At 47.6% G+C, this 15,270-nt stretch overlaps 1 protein-coding gene across 1 annotated transcript; it reads right to left on the reverse strand.

Annotated features, from left to right (window-relative positions):
- Positions 1-5,570: 5,570 nt before the first annotated feature.
- On the reverse strand, positions 5,571-12,189 carry CCNG2 (cyclin G2). Its single transcript, XM_063415498.1, has 7 exons — positions 11,788-12,189; positions 10,736-10,873; positions 9,629-9,879; positions 9,403-9,481; positions 9,223-9,321; positions 7,910-8,115; positions 5,571-7,395 (listed from the first exon to the last, which is right to left on the reverse strand). Exons 1-7 carry the CDS (start codon positions 11,896-11,898, stop codon positions 7,263-7,265), a joined length of 1,017 nt encoding a protein of 338 aa, XP_063271568.1. The 5' UTR covers positions 11,899-12,189; the 3' UTR covers positions 5,571-7,262.
- Positions 12,190-15,270: the final 3,081 nt, after the last annotated feature.

Raw genomic sequence — 15,270 nt, forward strand, 5'->3', positions numbered from 1 at the left:
GATTAGTCCCATCCACAGTTCCCCTCTCCATCAGGAGACTGCCAGGCCTGGGCCATGTCTCCTTCACCCACAGTGCAATAAATACCCCAGATAAACACAATGCCTTGGTTTAAAAGAAACCCCCTGACAGGCTGCACGTAGAGGCTTGTCAAGCCTCCTGCACCCTGCAGGCTGCACTTGAAAGCCTCCATCCCAGATGATTTATCTGTCAGGGAGGTTCCTTTTCCCCAGGAGGGCATGGAAATGTTATCACAAGGTTCAAACAAGCCATCACACTCGGGTGCCTTTCTAAATGTGTTTGGAATAGTTCCCTTTCAGGCCTTTAATGATAAAATCTTATACCCAGAGAATCTATCTTTCTCTGGCTTTGGTAAGGCCTATGAAATGGTTTCTCCTAAACCCCTATTCCCTGCAAATCATGCTCCAGCCTAGATCCTCTTCCCTGCACGTACAACCAGCACTGCCAGTCAGCTCTAAAAATGCTTGTGACTAGAGACAAAATGGTCAAACAGAGATTCTCCATCTTTGTGATCATTCCTTCAATCTGTCTGCTCAAAACTTTCTGTTAAGACACAAGGTCTGGCCAATTAGTCCTGGCCCAATCTACAGCAGAGCATTTCCACTTCTGAAATGGAAATCAAGACACTGGCCCAGGCTCCAAGTGCAGATTTGAATTCCAGACTTCCTGAAGTTCGGGAGCATTCTGACTTCGTTTTCATTTAGCCCACAGGGAAGCAGGACAACTTTATTCGCTTGTTTCTAACAACACGCTACTAAAGAGAAGAACTTGCTCGAGCTAACATTTGCAAAATCCAGGTATTGATTAGATATTTTATATCCAAAGTCTTCCCTTTGGGATAACCATAAGATGTACAAGATGTGAGTTTTGGAGCTCGTAAATCTCTTCAGAAAGTAGAGCTAGATGGAAGTGTGCAGTGACTGGAAAAATCACCCTCTCTGCATGCAGGAAGAAAAATGCTGCTCCTGTCTGGCAATCCTACCAGCCTACCCAAATCCCCTCTGCTGGGAACTTGATCAGTCCTACTTCAGCAGTACCTTTCAAAGAATTCTATACCTGTATGCACCTTGTTGAAGGAGCAATCCCTGCTCCAACAGCAAACTGTACAACTGGACCAATTGGACCAGTCTGGGTCACTGGTGGAGGTGACAGGTGACCTGCCAGCCTGGACGAGGGGCTTCCAGGATCCCATGAGGTGGACTGGCAGCTGGAGCACAGACTGGATGTGATCCAGACTAAGGATTTACTGTGAATGTGTTGAAAGATCTGTGGTGAAAGCCTGCCTGTGTAGGTCCCTACCTCAAGTTTTCCAGAAGAAGTGAATCCTGGTGTCCCTGGGTGACACAACAGAGGGACAAAGCCAGCCCTTTCACTGTTCTGTAGCCAAGGTGACAGAACAAGACAGCCTGACAAATGACCAGGCCCAGCTTGGCACAAAGATGTGAGGGGTTTTCCAAGCCGGTGGGAAAGCAGCTTTACTGAGCTGAGCAAATTTTCATGGCACAGACACACTTCTCCAAACACAGCCTCTTGAGGTTGGGTTTGAGGCAGGGACAAGAGGAAGGACACAGAAGTGTGTGCTGATGTCAGCCACTTGAAAAAGGACTTTGATCTCCAAGGCTGAGGACTCAACACCTCCGAGGAGCAAGACATTTCACAAAGCATTTTATTTGCCTTTTATGTAACAAGACACACAGGGCTTTACTTGAGGGATGACAGAGCACTGTCACCTACTATTGCTTATTAAAATCAGTTATTCCCTGCTGCCAGCTCGAGAAATGATGCCAAAAGATATAAACTGATCCCAGAGCGGCAATATCGAGCAATGGCCAGTGCAGATTGAAATGCCCCACACGCTGCAGCATTTGAAAGATGGGCCTGAAAGGCTCTGAAGGAAGAGTAACATGAAAGCTTTGACCCCGGTGAAGCAGAAAATGATTTACGACCAGAGCCAGCAGGGCTTTCACCCTCTGAGCATCCAAAGCTATATAGAAGAGTGCAGCCCTGTGACTCCAGGTGGACCTTTTGTTCAGGGATGAATCCCAAGGGCATGCCAAAGGCAAGGCTTCCATGGCAACTGTGGGCAAAGCCCGTTAAATAGAGAAGGAGTCAGTGAATTCTCCACTGCACAACAAGTGTGGCAGTACTGCGAATTTCCAGATAAACATAATTAAAATGTACAGCAATACAGCGTAAATAGGACTTTATTTGACAGTCAAGCAAGCCTTCAGCTGCTTCCCACAGAAATCCAAAGCATTCCAGTCTTTTATATTGAGAATTACACACAAGTTACAGCTGCAACAGCTGTCCAGCACTCAGCTAACTATGGAAAAGCACTCGACGTGGTATGACTGCCTTCTTCACTGCCTGGCATGATAGAGTGCACTGGTTTTTCCCACTGGAGCAGAAATCCATGTTTTCACAGGCACTAAGAGCCACACAGTGCCCCTGCACATGGATCAGAGGAGAATACATCATCACCTGCTTGGTGTTGAAGAAAACACCCTGAAAACTAACAGGGAATCAGACAGGGCAAGAGTGAATCCCCAACCTCAGCTTGTAAGGATGCTCCAACAGCTGTTCCAGTGGCAGTCGGAGGCTGTGGAGGTAACCAATCCAAAGTGCACATCCTGAGACCAGAATAAACCCAAATTCCTTCAAGGGAGCCCTGTTTTATTTCTCAGCTGATATGCACAGCTCACACTGCATTTGCAGCACTGACTGTGGGCCTTTTCCTGAATGCCCATGCAGAATAAAGGTGACAAGATTACACTGAACATAACAATAAAAGCTGAGGAAAGCACAAGGCACCACACAGATAACCTGCAGATACACTGTGCCAATATCTTGGGCAAAGAGCTGGCACAGACACCGCGCCCAGCTTCAGATCATCTGTGGCACAAACCCTCAGACCACTGGCCTTGGCTTCTGTCATCCTGCCAGGAGAAAGCCAGGGATCACCTCCAGTGCTTCTGCTCCCTACCAGAGTTAATAATTAAGCTCTGGGTGCCAAAGGCTTCCTAAATCCCTGACTCAGCCACACTCAGTACATGACAAGACCGCTATTTAGACCGCAGACATGTTTTCCAAAGTTCCTTGGGGACTTCGGATTATAAACTGCACTCTGACCTCTGAAACATTTGACCCCCAGCCACACAAAATCCTTGCAGAACAAGCCTACAGGCCCTTGCAAAGCCAACAGTCTGCAAACCCTGCTTCCCCAGGGGCCCTCATCCATCCCACCTTTCCACAACAGCTCTGCCATTCCTTGGTTTGAGCTGATTTATCCTTGACAACCGAGCACTACAGCAAGGAGCTATTCCTGGCTTTGTTCTGTGAGGGGAACAAAGGAAGCGAGAGGCTCAGGAATACACAGAAGGTCAAGGAGGAAGCGTGTAACAGAGGAAGGATCTGCCTTTGCCTTCCTAGGTCCGGGACAAAATTTCCCAAGACCACAGGCTACTCTTCTTGACTTCACTGGGTGGAAACAAAGCCAGTGCCGAGCGCTCTGGAAATCCCATCACAAACATTTCCTCCATTTAGAAGTTTAACAATGTTCACATCTCTGACGAGGAACCTACTTGCCACGGCCAAAAAAAACCCCACCAGCACTCTTTGAAGGAGAAATTAAATGCTTCATTAATTCAAAAATGGTTGAGATTGCAAATCAGAACCAGAACGTACAGGTCTAGAGGCAAGATCACAAATAATTCATGAGCGAAATGCTATGTTTATGCAACACTGAGGATGAGATTTTAATTGCTTATTACTCTAATTGATTTCATTCAGTTGTTATGGCAACTTTCTGCTTTCAGGAGATGTACTACACCAGCCACAGGCTTACACCACGAAGCACAGCCATGTGACACCCCACAGCTGCAACATGTATTTTAAGATAAATAATACTATATGTGCCAAGTATTTACTGATTCCCATTTTGCTGAGCTTCAAAGCCCTGGCAGCCAAGGGGGATCACAAGAATAACTCATTCACCTGTTAGTCCAAGCAAAGAGATGGTCTGAGACCATTCAGTTCTACTCTCTCCTTTAGTGTATGCTGCTCTAAGTGCACAGAGTGCTCCAAGCTCTGACTGACAGGAATATTTTCTTATTCCATCAGGAAAAAAGTGGGGAGCAGTTAAAGACCAGGGTCTGAACACACTGATTTATTCTGAACACTTCACTGCTGCATGCCACTTGTCACATGTCATCAAATGGTGGGGAAGTCAAGTTTCCTGTTTAAAAGGCCATTATTACAATTATTTAATTATGGAATGACAACTCACCAGGAACAGAAGTGCTTCCACTACAGGTGCCTTGTGGCCCAGTCCAGCCACAGGAGAGCAGTAGGATGACACCTCAAGATGCTCTCAGAAACCTGTGTGAACTTTCAGCACTATACTTCCAATAGGTTCAGCAGCACAGGAAGTAACATCCCAGAAACTGGACACAGCTGGGAGTTGTTTCAGGGGATGGCCTTCCCACAAAAACATTGCCTTTCAGCCCCCTCAGCCCTCACCCAAACCAGTCTTACTGACAGAACAGTTATGAAAATGAGCACACATTTAAACTCCCGCAACAGCAAGCCTCCCAAGTTCCACCCCTTGGCACAGGCAAGCCCCAAACAGCATTTAAAAGCCATGCACACCTCTGCTATTACAAACAGGCCAACCAGCAAAATCCCCATTCTTTGGGGGAAGCCAGGCAAACCTCCTCAGGGGGATCCGCAGCCACCTGACCTGGCAAAATCAAAGTTGAGCCTGCATCATTCCAACCACAGAAGTGAAACCTATGGCATTCTCCCAAGCTGATTTATTTCCGTGGAACCAACTTGAAAGGGGCTGAATGGCACACCTCAAAAGCTTCATTAAGTCTCTCAGGCCGTGCAATCCCAGGACACAGCCCATGGCTTCACACCTTCCCCTGAACCCACCCACAGCGCACACACTCCGGCCGACTCCCGAGCCAGGAGAGTGAGGCGACCCAAGCAGGCACCTTTGAAGGGGCAGCTGGAGGTGTTTTGTGCTCCATGCACTGGCAGCAGACAGCAGCAGCCTCTGCTCTGCCAGCCCCCAGCCAGGCCCTGGCAGGAGCAGCCCCAGCCCCTCAGGGGGTAGGTGTGAGTTACCAGCCAGAAGGGATTTGCATGCAGGACATGAGCCTGACTGTGCCTTCCGTGAGTTCCTGCAAGCGTGCTGCACAGACAAGATGCAGACACATCAAGAGACCAGGTTTCACTCTAAAGAACAGCAGCAAAGACAATCTTGCAGAACCAGGAGGAATCCAGCTGGAATGACCCTTAACCCCTAGCAGGAGCTCTGGCTGTACAAATGTGCCGAGCACAATGCTCACGATGAGCACAGGATACCTCACCCCAGCTTCTCACAGGGGGAGGAGCAAAGCTGAGGTGAGACTCCCATCAGGACTGTGCAGTCTCCCCTTTTGCTTGCCACAACTCCTGGGAAAGCTGGAAGCCAGCTGTGGGATCACACACTCTGGACAGCACAAAAAAAAAAAAAAGCTTCAAGGAACTGACCGCCACTCACACCAGGTAACAAATACAGCACTTGGTTTATTTTTGTTCTCAACTGAAACAAGACTCAGTAGGTTCCTTATCCAAGCACTCCTGAAGTGAGCAGAGACTTGCAGCAAGAAGTCTTCAGAGGTACAGTATTTGTATCACACAGAGTACACAATAAATTACTATCTACATGCCACAGACCTACAAAAAGTTACATACAATGTAAAAAAATACAGTATTTTCTGTCATTTTTTTGTTTTAAATTTTTTTTCTGTACATTTTTTTAATTTACATTTTCATATACACTTTTTGTAAACTTTTGTGTTTTTAGAAAACTGAAACCACATAACAGTTATGGACGTACAGCATCACTCTTACCTTTCTAAAGCAACGCTTGCACCTACAAAACAGCTTTTAGCTTGTTTGCTCCTTCATTTCTACTTTGGCACCACCACACCTCACACCGTTACTCTGAGCTATTTTAGTCTGCTTTAGCCATGTCCTCACCAGGGAGAAACACAATTAGACTGGAATTTGTGCTTTTGATAACGAAGTTCAGAAGAAAAACCATTACATTAATTACTTCACCATCACATTTACCTGATATTTTACTGCGTAATTTCAACTTCTCCTGCACTAACTGCTTTACATCAGCATGCAAACAAGTCTGATTATGATTCAATCAATAACATGAATATACTGAAAAACAACTATAAGGGTTAAATATTCAAAGGAATGTAGACTTAGCAAGGTTTACAAGTTAAGAAGTCTAAGCTAATAGCATGGATTGACATGTTAAGATTTGAAACACACTGAAGTATACAATGTGAATTTCGGTGTAAAAATATCTGTACTAAAGAAAACATGGAATTACTCCTGGCCACACAATTTATACTATCTTAAAGTGAAGACTATATTGACTAGAAACCTCCTGCTTACCACACATACTCCTGGTGTGAAATAGGGATCCCTGAAGTTTATAAAAGCCAAGCTTCAAAAATTGCTACTTGGAGTACACAACTCAAGACCCTGCTGAAAAGGAAAAGCAGTTTCAGTGCTGGGTCCATTGGAGAGTAAACCATTCCAGCCTGGCACTATGTACACACACTGTTCCATGTAACCCACTCAGCCACTGGGATCCAATCCCAGAACTGGGGGGTGGAGGTGCCCTCGAGAAGGATTGCAGTCCAATCTCCTGCTCGAAGCAGGGTCAACACTGAAATTAAGCCAAGCTTGGGATTGTGTCATGTTGAATCCTGAGGACATCCCAGGACAACAACTGCACAGCTCCTCTTGGGCCTCTCCCTTGATGGACTGACCCCAGGGAGCAAATTTCTTCCATTAACCAAGAGCTTCCTGTTTAAGTCTTGGGAAAGCTTCTCACTCTTGCTCCAAGCTTCTCAGGCAAGACCCTGAAATCAACTCAGGCATTGAGCTGCTGAGGGTTTTAGACCAGCAGGCACAGAACTACATTCATGGCTGTTGACAACAGAACTGTACAACTTTTTTTGTTTTTTTCTGATCTGGGGACCTGAAAGAATGTTGATTTTTTTAATTCCTTAAAATTACAACAACAAAAAAAATCAAGGCAGGCATTCAAAGCATTGATATACCACAGCAAGTTTTGCCTTAATACAGCTTACAGATTACCACCTCATTTATTATTGCCAAAAGACTCTATGGTGCATTCAAAACTTCAACCTAACACAATCCAGACTCAGTGCTAAGACCGACAGCTGAGAGTTTGCCACTTGGGTTTAGGTTTGAGTTCAAAGAAGAAGGTGCCTTCCAGATCACTCGGAGGAGAAGTGCTAAGGCTTTCTTCCCCGCTGCTCATGTCTTCACAGGAGTCTTCACTGGAAGGAACAGTGGGAAAAGTAATTTTAACAAAGCACAACCCCTTCAAAGTGGCCAAGCACTCCTCAATCCTTGGGCTGCTCACACACTTTTCTGTTTCTAGTAGCAACATCCCACATCTAAATGCTCCTCAGCCTAAAGCTCCTAAAGGCTCCTAAAGCTGAAATCCTAACAAGGCACAATTTTCCTGATGCCAGAAACATCCAATCAAGAAGCCAGTGTTCCAGACACCAAGCATGAATTCCTGCAGCAGACTGAAAACCTTTGCAAACCCTCCTGCCTTAAAACTAACAGTGCCTCCCCCCTCCTGGCCAAGTACCTCTCAACACCACAATGGCAGCTTCCGCTTCTATTCCATGTGCTGAAGACATATTCCAAGCCCATCAATACACTCAGAGCTAGCAATATTTTTCCCCCAAGTAGCAGTGATTAAGCCACAGTTACACAGAGCTGCCATGACCACTACAGGAAAAGGAGAATTCCCAACAAATTAAGCAGCCAAGTGTTACCAACCTCTCACTTCCATTGAAACATCCACCCTCTGGGATTGTTGGCAATTCAGGAACACTGTAGTAACTGTTTTGCAGGTTTTGGGCTGTACGTCTGGAAACAATCCAAACTAATTTTTTGTGATCAGGCTTGCAGCATTCAGGAGAAGAATAATCTGCCAGGCATTTAGAGACCAGTTCCCTCCAGTAAAGTAGGTCACTATCACTTATCTGGAAAAAACCCAAAAAAAACCAAAAAAGAGAAGTACCCCCCCAGAAGTTAGATAGTCTGTAATACACAGGCTCTAAGGATGACTCCCCCCTCCATTTTACCTTCTTGGAAAAGACCTGGAAAAAACTTCAGTCAAGACTGAAGTCAAGAAGTGACTCATAACTGTGACACCTTTGTCAAAAGTTGCTTTTGAAGGTGAATTACCAAACTCCTACACACTTTCCAGACAAGTCCCTGTTCAAGGTGCAGTTAGGTTGATAGTTTGCTTTTAAGTGCTTGTTACCATCTTTGTTATCACTTCCAAAGGAGAAATGAAACAAAGGTTATTCTATTTTAAAATGGAATGAAAAATTTTTAAAATTCCATTCTCAAATGAAGCGAAATTTTTTAAACCACTTTGAAATGGAAGAAAAAATTCAAACCACCATTTTAAAACAGAATAATATTGTACTTTAAGGAACTACATCCATCCCTTAACAAATTTGGGTTGTTCAATCTGACTGTAGGAGTGAAAAGCTGCTTCTAGGCTGACAATGGAGGCAGCACACAGCTCAAGGCTGTGAATCCCATTTTAATTCATAGGATATCCTGAGCTGGAAGCATCCAAGCATCATGGAGTTCAACTCCTGGCCTGCACAGGACAATCCCCAGTTCCACCCTGTGCCCGAGGGCATTGTCCAAATGCTCCTGGGCCTGTGCCAAGCTCATGCAGTGCCCATTCCCTGGGGAGCCTGTTCAGTGCCTGACCTCCATCTGGAGAAAGAACTTCTTCCTGATATCCAGCTTAACTCTCCCCTGACACAGCTCCAGCTGGTTCCCTCAGGTCTAATTATTCAGGCAAAAGGAATAACCAGCCCAGCAGCCATAGAACAGACTGGAAGCTTCTCCAGAACACACAGCCAGAGCTGTACAAGTTCCATCAGCTGCCTTTTAAAGCATACATTGTATGCACATTGGGTCAGCAGTTACTCCCATTTTATACATTTAAGCTTGTTTTTAACTGCTTCCTTCAGCCTAACAGAACCTGTAAGGACACATTTAGGGACCCCTAAATGTAACATCACCCGTCATTAACAGTGTCAGTACAACCCATTGACAACACTCACCTTTGAATGCTTTTGAACACGCAGAAGGATCTCCAATAGCTCAACAGATTTCAGCGTCTGAACTTCCAGAGTGAGAAGGCACAAGGCCAGGACAGATGGCTAAAAGGATGAGAGAACAGCACTCAGCACCACAGCCATCACAAACCTTCTCAGAAGCTACAAGCAACTGTTTCTACTCACTTTTGCTTTAGAGAAGACTAGACGGCAGTTGCAAGCTTTTAGCTGTGCTTCCAACTTGTCCAGATTCAATACTTCTTTCCTGTAAGACATCCAAAAGAAGAAGGGTCTGGATCAACAAGCATTCCCTCGCCAGGAAGCAAAAACTGAGGAGCTGCCTCCTCTACTGCCAAGGCTGCAATCATTTCAGAGGGAACTAAAAAGGGCTCAGCGAACACCACCAACTCACCTTTCTGAGGTATGACAGAGTACAATAGTATGGTACAAGTGCAAGAAGGTTAAGGCAGTAGTAGCTTTAAATTCAAAGTGCAATTTTTCTGAAATTATCTTTTCCATCCGTTTCAGGTCGGACACAGTGCATTTACATTGGCTGATCCGGATGATCTCGTGAGCAGATGGGATGTTGCATTCCTCCTCCACGACACAGGCGGCCAGCTGGATGCAGCAAACTCCAATGCAAGACAAATGCTTCGGTTTCACCTAAAAACCAGAGCAAGCACCATGAATACATCATCCCCCATCAACACTGTGCTTAAACAGCATCTGTGCTTGGAATACCCACAGTTCTACAGCCAAAGAATTGCTGATCTCCACTAAACCTGCTGCTGGCCAGCTCCTACACCTCCCCCAGCCACAACCAGTTCCATCACTTCAGCTGGAGCAAAGCCCAGCTGGCAGAGCCCACAACGCAGCACGGATCCACTGGGGCTGAGGAAGTGAAGTTGGACAGCTGAGCAGCCTCTCCTCGGGCTGTTCCCCACCCCTACACAAACAAATCGCGGTGGAAACTGCAATTCCCTGCTCCTCCAGGCGGCAGTGCTCACCCACCCCCGCTTACAGCCCACACACATCCAGTCTGAGCCTGTTCCGGGCAGCCCCATCCCCCCGCAGCTTGTTCCTGCCCCCGCTCTTCTCTCCCCTCTACCACAGTAACATTTTGCGCCACTTCAAGGACAGCCGGACCAGAGAACTGATGCAACTTCGTCTTTTCTGCTGATCTAACAACGAGGAACTGGTTTAGGTCCAAGCTTCCTGCCTTAAAGCAGCACAAACACCGTAAAAACAACCAGGAAATGATCACTTGGTGTCTGTCCCAAGGCTAAGCTAAGCTTTAGCAGCGCACCCAGAGATAGCTTCTAACACTTACTGGTTTGTTTCCTTAATTCCTCCTTTTCTCAGACATCTACATGTGATGGTTACAGATTTATCACAGGAAGTAAATCAAGTTGCTACTTGTTTTTAGAGGTAAAGGGAACTGCACTCAACTCCAGGTTCACAAAGGAAACCCCAGAGCTGCTGCTGAAGGCACAGAATCAATCAACAGCCAAACTTATACCTTCATCAGAGCCAAGAATCTGTCCAGAATGTTGACAGCCAAAACAAACGTTTCAGTTGCAAATCCAAAGAAGTTGGTCAGACTCCAAAGATCTTCAACCTTGGCATTCCTTTGTCTTGAACACAGAGTGTTTTCATTCTGTGGCAAGAGGCAGTCAGAATTATTCTGTGGCAGCAGCAATCACTGTGCCTCACTCCCTAAATCATCCTTTATTTAGCTCAAACAGAAGCATTTTTTTCCTTAAATACTTTATGTCACTTAACTTGAAAAGAAAATAAATTTAGACATTTAGGACTCACACCACACCCACGGTTCAGAGATTACAGCCAGGTCCTGAGTCTCACTGGTGCAACAGTCAGCACAACACCATTTCCTACTCTCCACTTGCTTATTTTAAGACTTATTTAAGTTACCAAGAGCAGGCATACACAGTGACTCCTGACCTTAGAACTGACCACACAGTTCTCTGCCTTGCATGTCAATATTTAAGCAACAGCTCTGCTTTCACAACAAACAAGCAGACTTATCTCAGGGTTTTGTTGTTGTTGTTGTTGTTGTTAAATTAAGGCTCTTCCCAAAGAGCTCACGAGCACCCGAAAGCACATAATAAGCCTGCCCCGAACTCAGTAAGGAACTTTGGTCGTTAACGTGGAGATGTTTATGGGCTATTTACGTTTTGCTGCTCAGCACTGGGCGGTTCTGGGTTTATTTCCCCAAACCTCGCCAGTGAAAAGCCGGTGGCTCCCGTTTGTTACGTGCAGAAAGCTCCCCAGACGGAAACAATACAGAATCTCTCCCTCCTGCGCTCACTCTAAGTTTAAACAGCAAATGCTAAACACCTAAATATTTTGCTTGCCCTGCAGGTCGCAGCGCTTAGATAACGTAACGTTAATACCTACAAACGAAGACAGAATTAAAACAAAAGGCAAGCGGCGTATACAGAGAAAATAATTAACTTCCCGCAGTTAACGCACTTTAAATTCCATCAGCCGGAATTTTCTGATTTTTTTTGAATTTTCTGCCCTGAGGAGCCCCCCGACACCCTCACCCACCTCGGCGGCGCCCTCGATGAGGCTGAGTCCCTTCTCGCGGGGCTGGAACCGCCCCTCCAGCTCCAGGTGGAGGTTCAGCTGCTTGAAAAGCCAAAGCACCTCGCTGCTCATCTTCCCTTTCCTTCGCCTCCTTCCCCTCCGCAGCAGGGAAACAAAGGGGCCCCGCAGGCCCGGGGCGAGGGGACACCGGGCCCCCCCCGCGGCCCTCACCGCTCGGGGAGGGGGAGGCGAGCCCGGTTCCCGTCACCGCGCCGACGGGGGTGGGCTCGGCCGCTGACCCCGCATCCAGGCAGGGCGGCCTGGACCCCCGCAGGGAGTCACGGCACCATCACAGCACCATCGCCAGCCGCTCCGCCCCGACCCCGCTCCAAGATGGCGCCGCCGCGTCCCCGCCCACGGCTTCTGTTGTCCTGCGCGGAGCGATCCCCGCCGGTGAGGCGGAACACGGCAGTCAAATAGTCCACCCTCCCACCCGTGGTGCCCCGACTGGTCTCCGAGGTCTCGGCAGGACGCGGCCGGCCTGCGGAGCTCCAGCTCAGCGGGGAGCGGGGCGGCACCGCGCTGCTGCGGCGGGACGGCGAGACCGCGCGGAAGGACACGGTGAGGGACGCATCACGCCTTTAAAGGGACGCCAGCGGAGCCTCCTCCGTTTTGAAAAGACCGCCCAAACCCTCCCGCGCTCGGATTGGCCCGTGCTTCCCAGCCGCTGATTGGCCGGCGGTGCCCCTCGCTCCGCCCCTTCCCCGCCCCGCGGAGGGGTGTGTTGTTTACCGACGGCGATTGGCCGCCGACCGAGGCCGAGTCTGTTCTGATTGGCCAGACGAGTTCTGCCTCCGGCCCGCCCACTGCTCCGGGCCCTGGCAACCGTGACGAGGCCGCGCGCGCGGGCCCTGAGGCGATGGCGGGGGGAGTGGCGGTGGACAGCGTCAGTCCCACAGCGCTCCCGTGTCTCCACACCGCCTGTCCCACAGCCCTCCAGTGTCCTGACACCCTCATTCCACACCGGCTCCGCGTCCAGAACCCCATCCCATAGCGCTCCCGTGTGCCTACAATCCCCGTTCACAGGTCTCCTGTGTCCCGATGCAGGATAAAGACGAACGCTGACCTGACTGGAGCAGCCTGAGGATGCTCAGTCCCCGTGGATCAAACTCTCTGTATCTCTGTGGGACTCTCCTTATGCTGTTCCTTGAGGGTTCCAAACACCTGTCTGGATTTAAACCCCCTCTGCGTCCTACTTCAGACAGACAGATTTCTGTGCAGCCTGGTGTTGCAGTGGTTTTGGCATGTGCACTTCCAAGCTTCCCTTGCTGTGGAATGAATCCAGGGCCCAATGGGTCAGGAAGGAGGTAGTGTGGATCAACCCCCTAAGTCAAAGGCTGCATCAAAGGGCTTCTCAGCTTAATGGAGTCCTCAGGACCAGATCAAACAAAATCATCGTCTGGAGGATTTGTGGGGCTGTTCCAACGTGCTTGTGGACAAACACAAAGGGATAAATGTCCCAGGACAAACCCAAACTGCAGCGATCGGATGTGTGTACACACTGGAGACTAGAGTCTGGGGAGGTGACTCCAGCAGATTAGCGCTGGGTTTGATCTGGTGAGGTTCTGCAGCTCCAACAAACAGAAAATGTCACAGGCTGGAAAAGTAAATCTGCCTTTTCCACCAAGCCATCATCAGTGCTGAGCTGTGCCAAGCTCTATTTCGAGGCACAGTCCCTGTCTGCAATGCCAGGGATGACGGCCAACACTTTCCTCAAGTTGTTTTTGATGCCAAGGACTCTGAGATTCCCATAAACACACATGACTTTTCTCCAGGGTATTCTTGATGTGGGCCAGAGTTCCTGTAGGTACCAGCACATATACCTGAGCATCCCCCCCATCCCACAGTGAACCAACTGGCACCCTGACTGATTTCTGGGGACGAAAAAAGCTGGTTTAGACATGGATCTGCTCCAGTTTGAACAACTGCTATTAATGGAACCGACTTCCAACCAGCTCCATGCAGTGACATCATTCAGGTAATGTTTACGGGATGAGTGTCTCAGCTCCAGTCTCTGGTGTTCAAATCCCCTCAGCAGTTGCTCCCTTTTCTTCCCGTCATTCCAAAGTGTGTCTTGTGTCTTGCCATCACAGAGGTGGAGTACAGATGTTCTTCCTCCTCCAGCTGCTGTAGGAAAGTACATACATGAACTCATGTTCCGGTTTATCTAAAAGGATCAAAAAGGTTCTTTTTGTAAGAACAGAGCATGACAGCTCCAAAAGTATCAATTCAGATACCTGCTTGAACACACACATGCCTTTCTCTTTACTAATTTAAGCCTAATAGAACACTCTGAAAAATTATCCTTCAGATCTCATATAGCCTAAAGGGGGCAATTTCTTATCAGACCATGGCTCATTTCCCAGGTTAGGAGAGAGGGATCCCTGCCCCATCTTTGTTCCTCAGTATTAACTCACTCGTTGAAAACAGCTCGGTAGGATCAAGGAAAAAAAAAAACAACAAAACACCAAACCTCAAGGATCCTTAATATAAGTGCTGTACTGCAGCTTTGGTATGAAAAACAGGGAAAATGAGTCTGCTCCCTGTGCTGTCTGGACCTGGCAGAACAATGGAGTGTTGTGGGCAAAGGAGGAGTCATGGTGAGGTCAATGAACAAAATCTGTTGTTGTTTTCTATTTTTTCCCTTATGCAAGGAATAATTTTCTTTCAATGTGGCATTTATTTGGGATTCAGGGAAGTGTTTCCAGCATTCTGAGGAAACACAATTTACCTCTTCTGTAATGCGCTGTGCTTTACAGAGCAGCAATTCCTTCCTGACATTCTTTGGGAACCCAAAGATGCACATCCTATTAAACGGGGATTATTTTAACCAGCCTTGCTAAACTATCTTCCAACATGGCCTGGCAAGACTTGTCCAGGCATGCCCAAAGCAGTTCCTCAGGAAGGGTTCTGGGTGGCTGAGAGCTGTGTATTGAACTGGCAGGGGATGATACAGGGGTGTTGATTGGGCCTTGTGGCATGTGGATTTCTACACGGAAATAGGATTACAAACCACAGCGATTAAGGGACACAGAGTAATTAGCACTCCAGACACCAGCATTGTCTGCCCACTCTGGACACCCACAAGAAAATCAGAGTCACTTAACACCCTTGAACCCCTTATCCAAAGAGCTCCACGCCATTTACAGCCACTAATTAATCCAAGTGCCCCACTACTGGCCTATTATTCTGGTATGGAGGACAGCAGCAGTGCTGACACCTGGAAGGCAGAAGTCACAGATAATATACAGATATTAGAAAACACCTATCAAGGCTCCATGTGTACACACACTGAGAAACAATTTACAGGTTCTGTTTCCTCAAGAGCTATGGGGATTTTTATCCCCACTGCCCTGGGGATAAAAGCTATCAAAACCTTTGTATGGACTTCCGCTCACCAGTTTCTTTGGGAGGGAACAAGTCTAGGAGATGAAATGATTCATA

This window comes from Prinia subflava, chromosome 18, assembly GCF_021018805.1.
Source record: "Prinia subflava isolate CZ2003 ecotype Zambia chromosome 18, Cam_Psub_1.2, whole genome shotgun sequence".
NCBI lineage: Eukaryota > Metazoa > Chordata > Aves > Passeriformes > Cisticolidae > Prinia > Prinia subflava.

Bases quoted from the DNA above. Each gene is read 5' to 3' on its own strand.
- CCNG2 (XM_063415498.1), bottom strand. From the start codon at position 11,898: ATGAGCAGCGAGGTGCTTTGGCTTTTCAAGCAGCTGAACCTCCACCTG. The intron at 9,880-10,735 runs GTATAAGTTTGG...TCTGGTTTTTAG, and splicing joins GATTCTTGGCTCTGATGAAG to GTGAAACCGAAGCATTTGTC. The intron at 7,396-7,909 runs GTTGGTAACACT...TGTTCCTTCCAG, and splicing joins TGTTTCAATGGAAGTGAGAG to TGAAGACTCCTGTGAAGACA.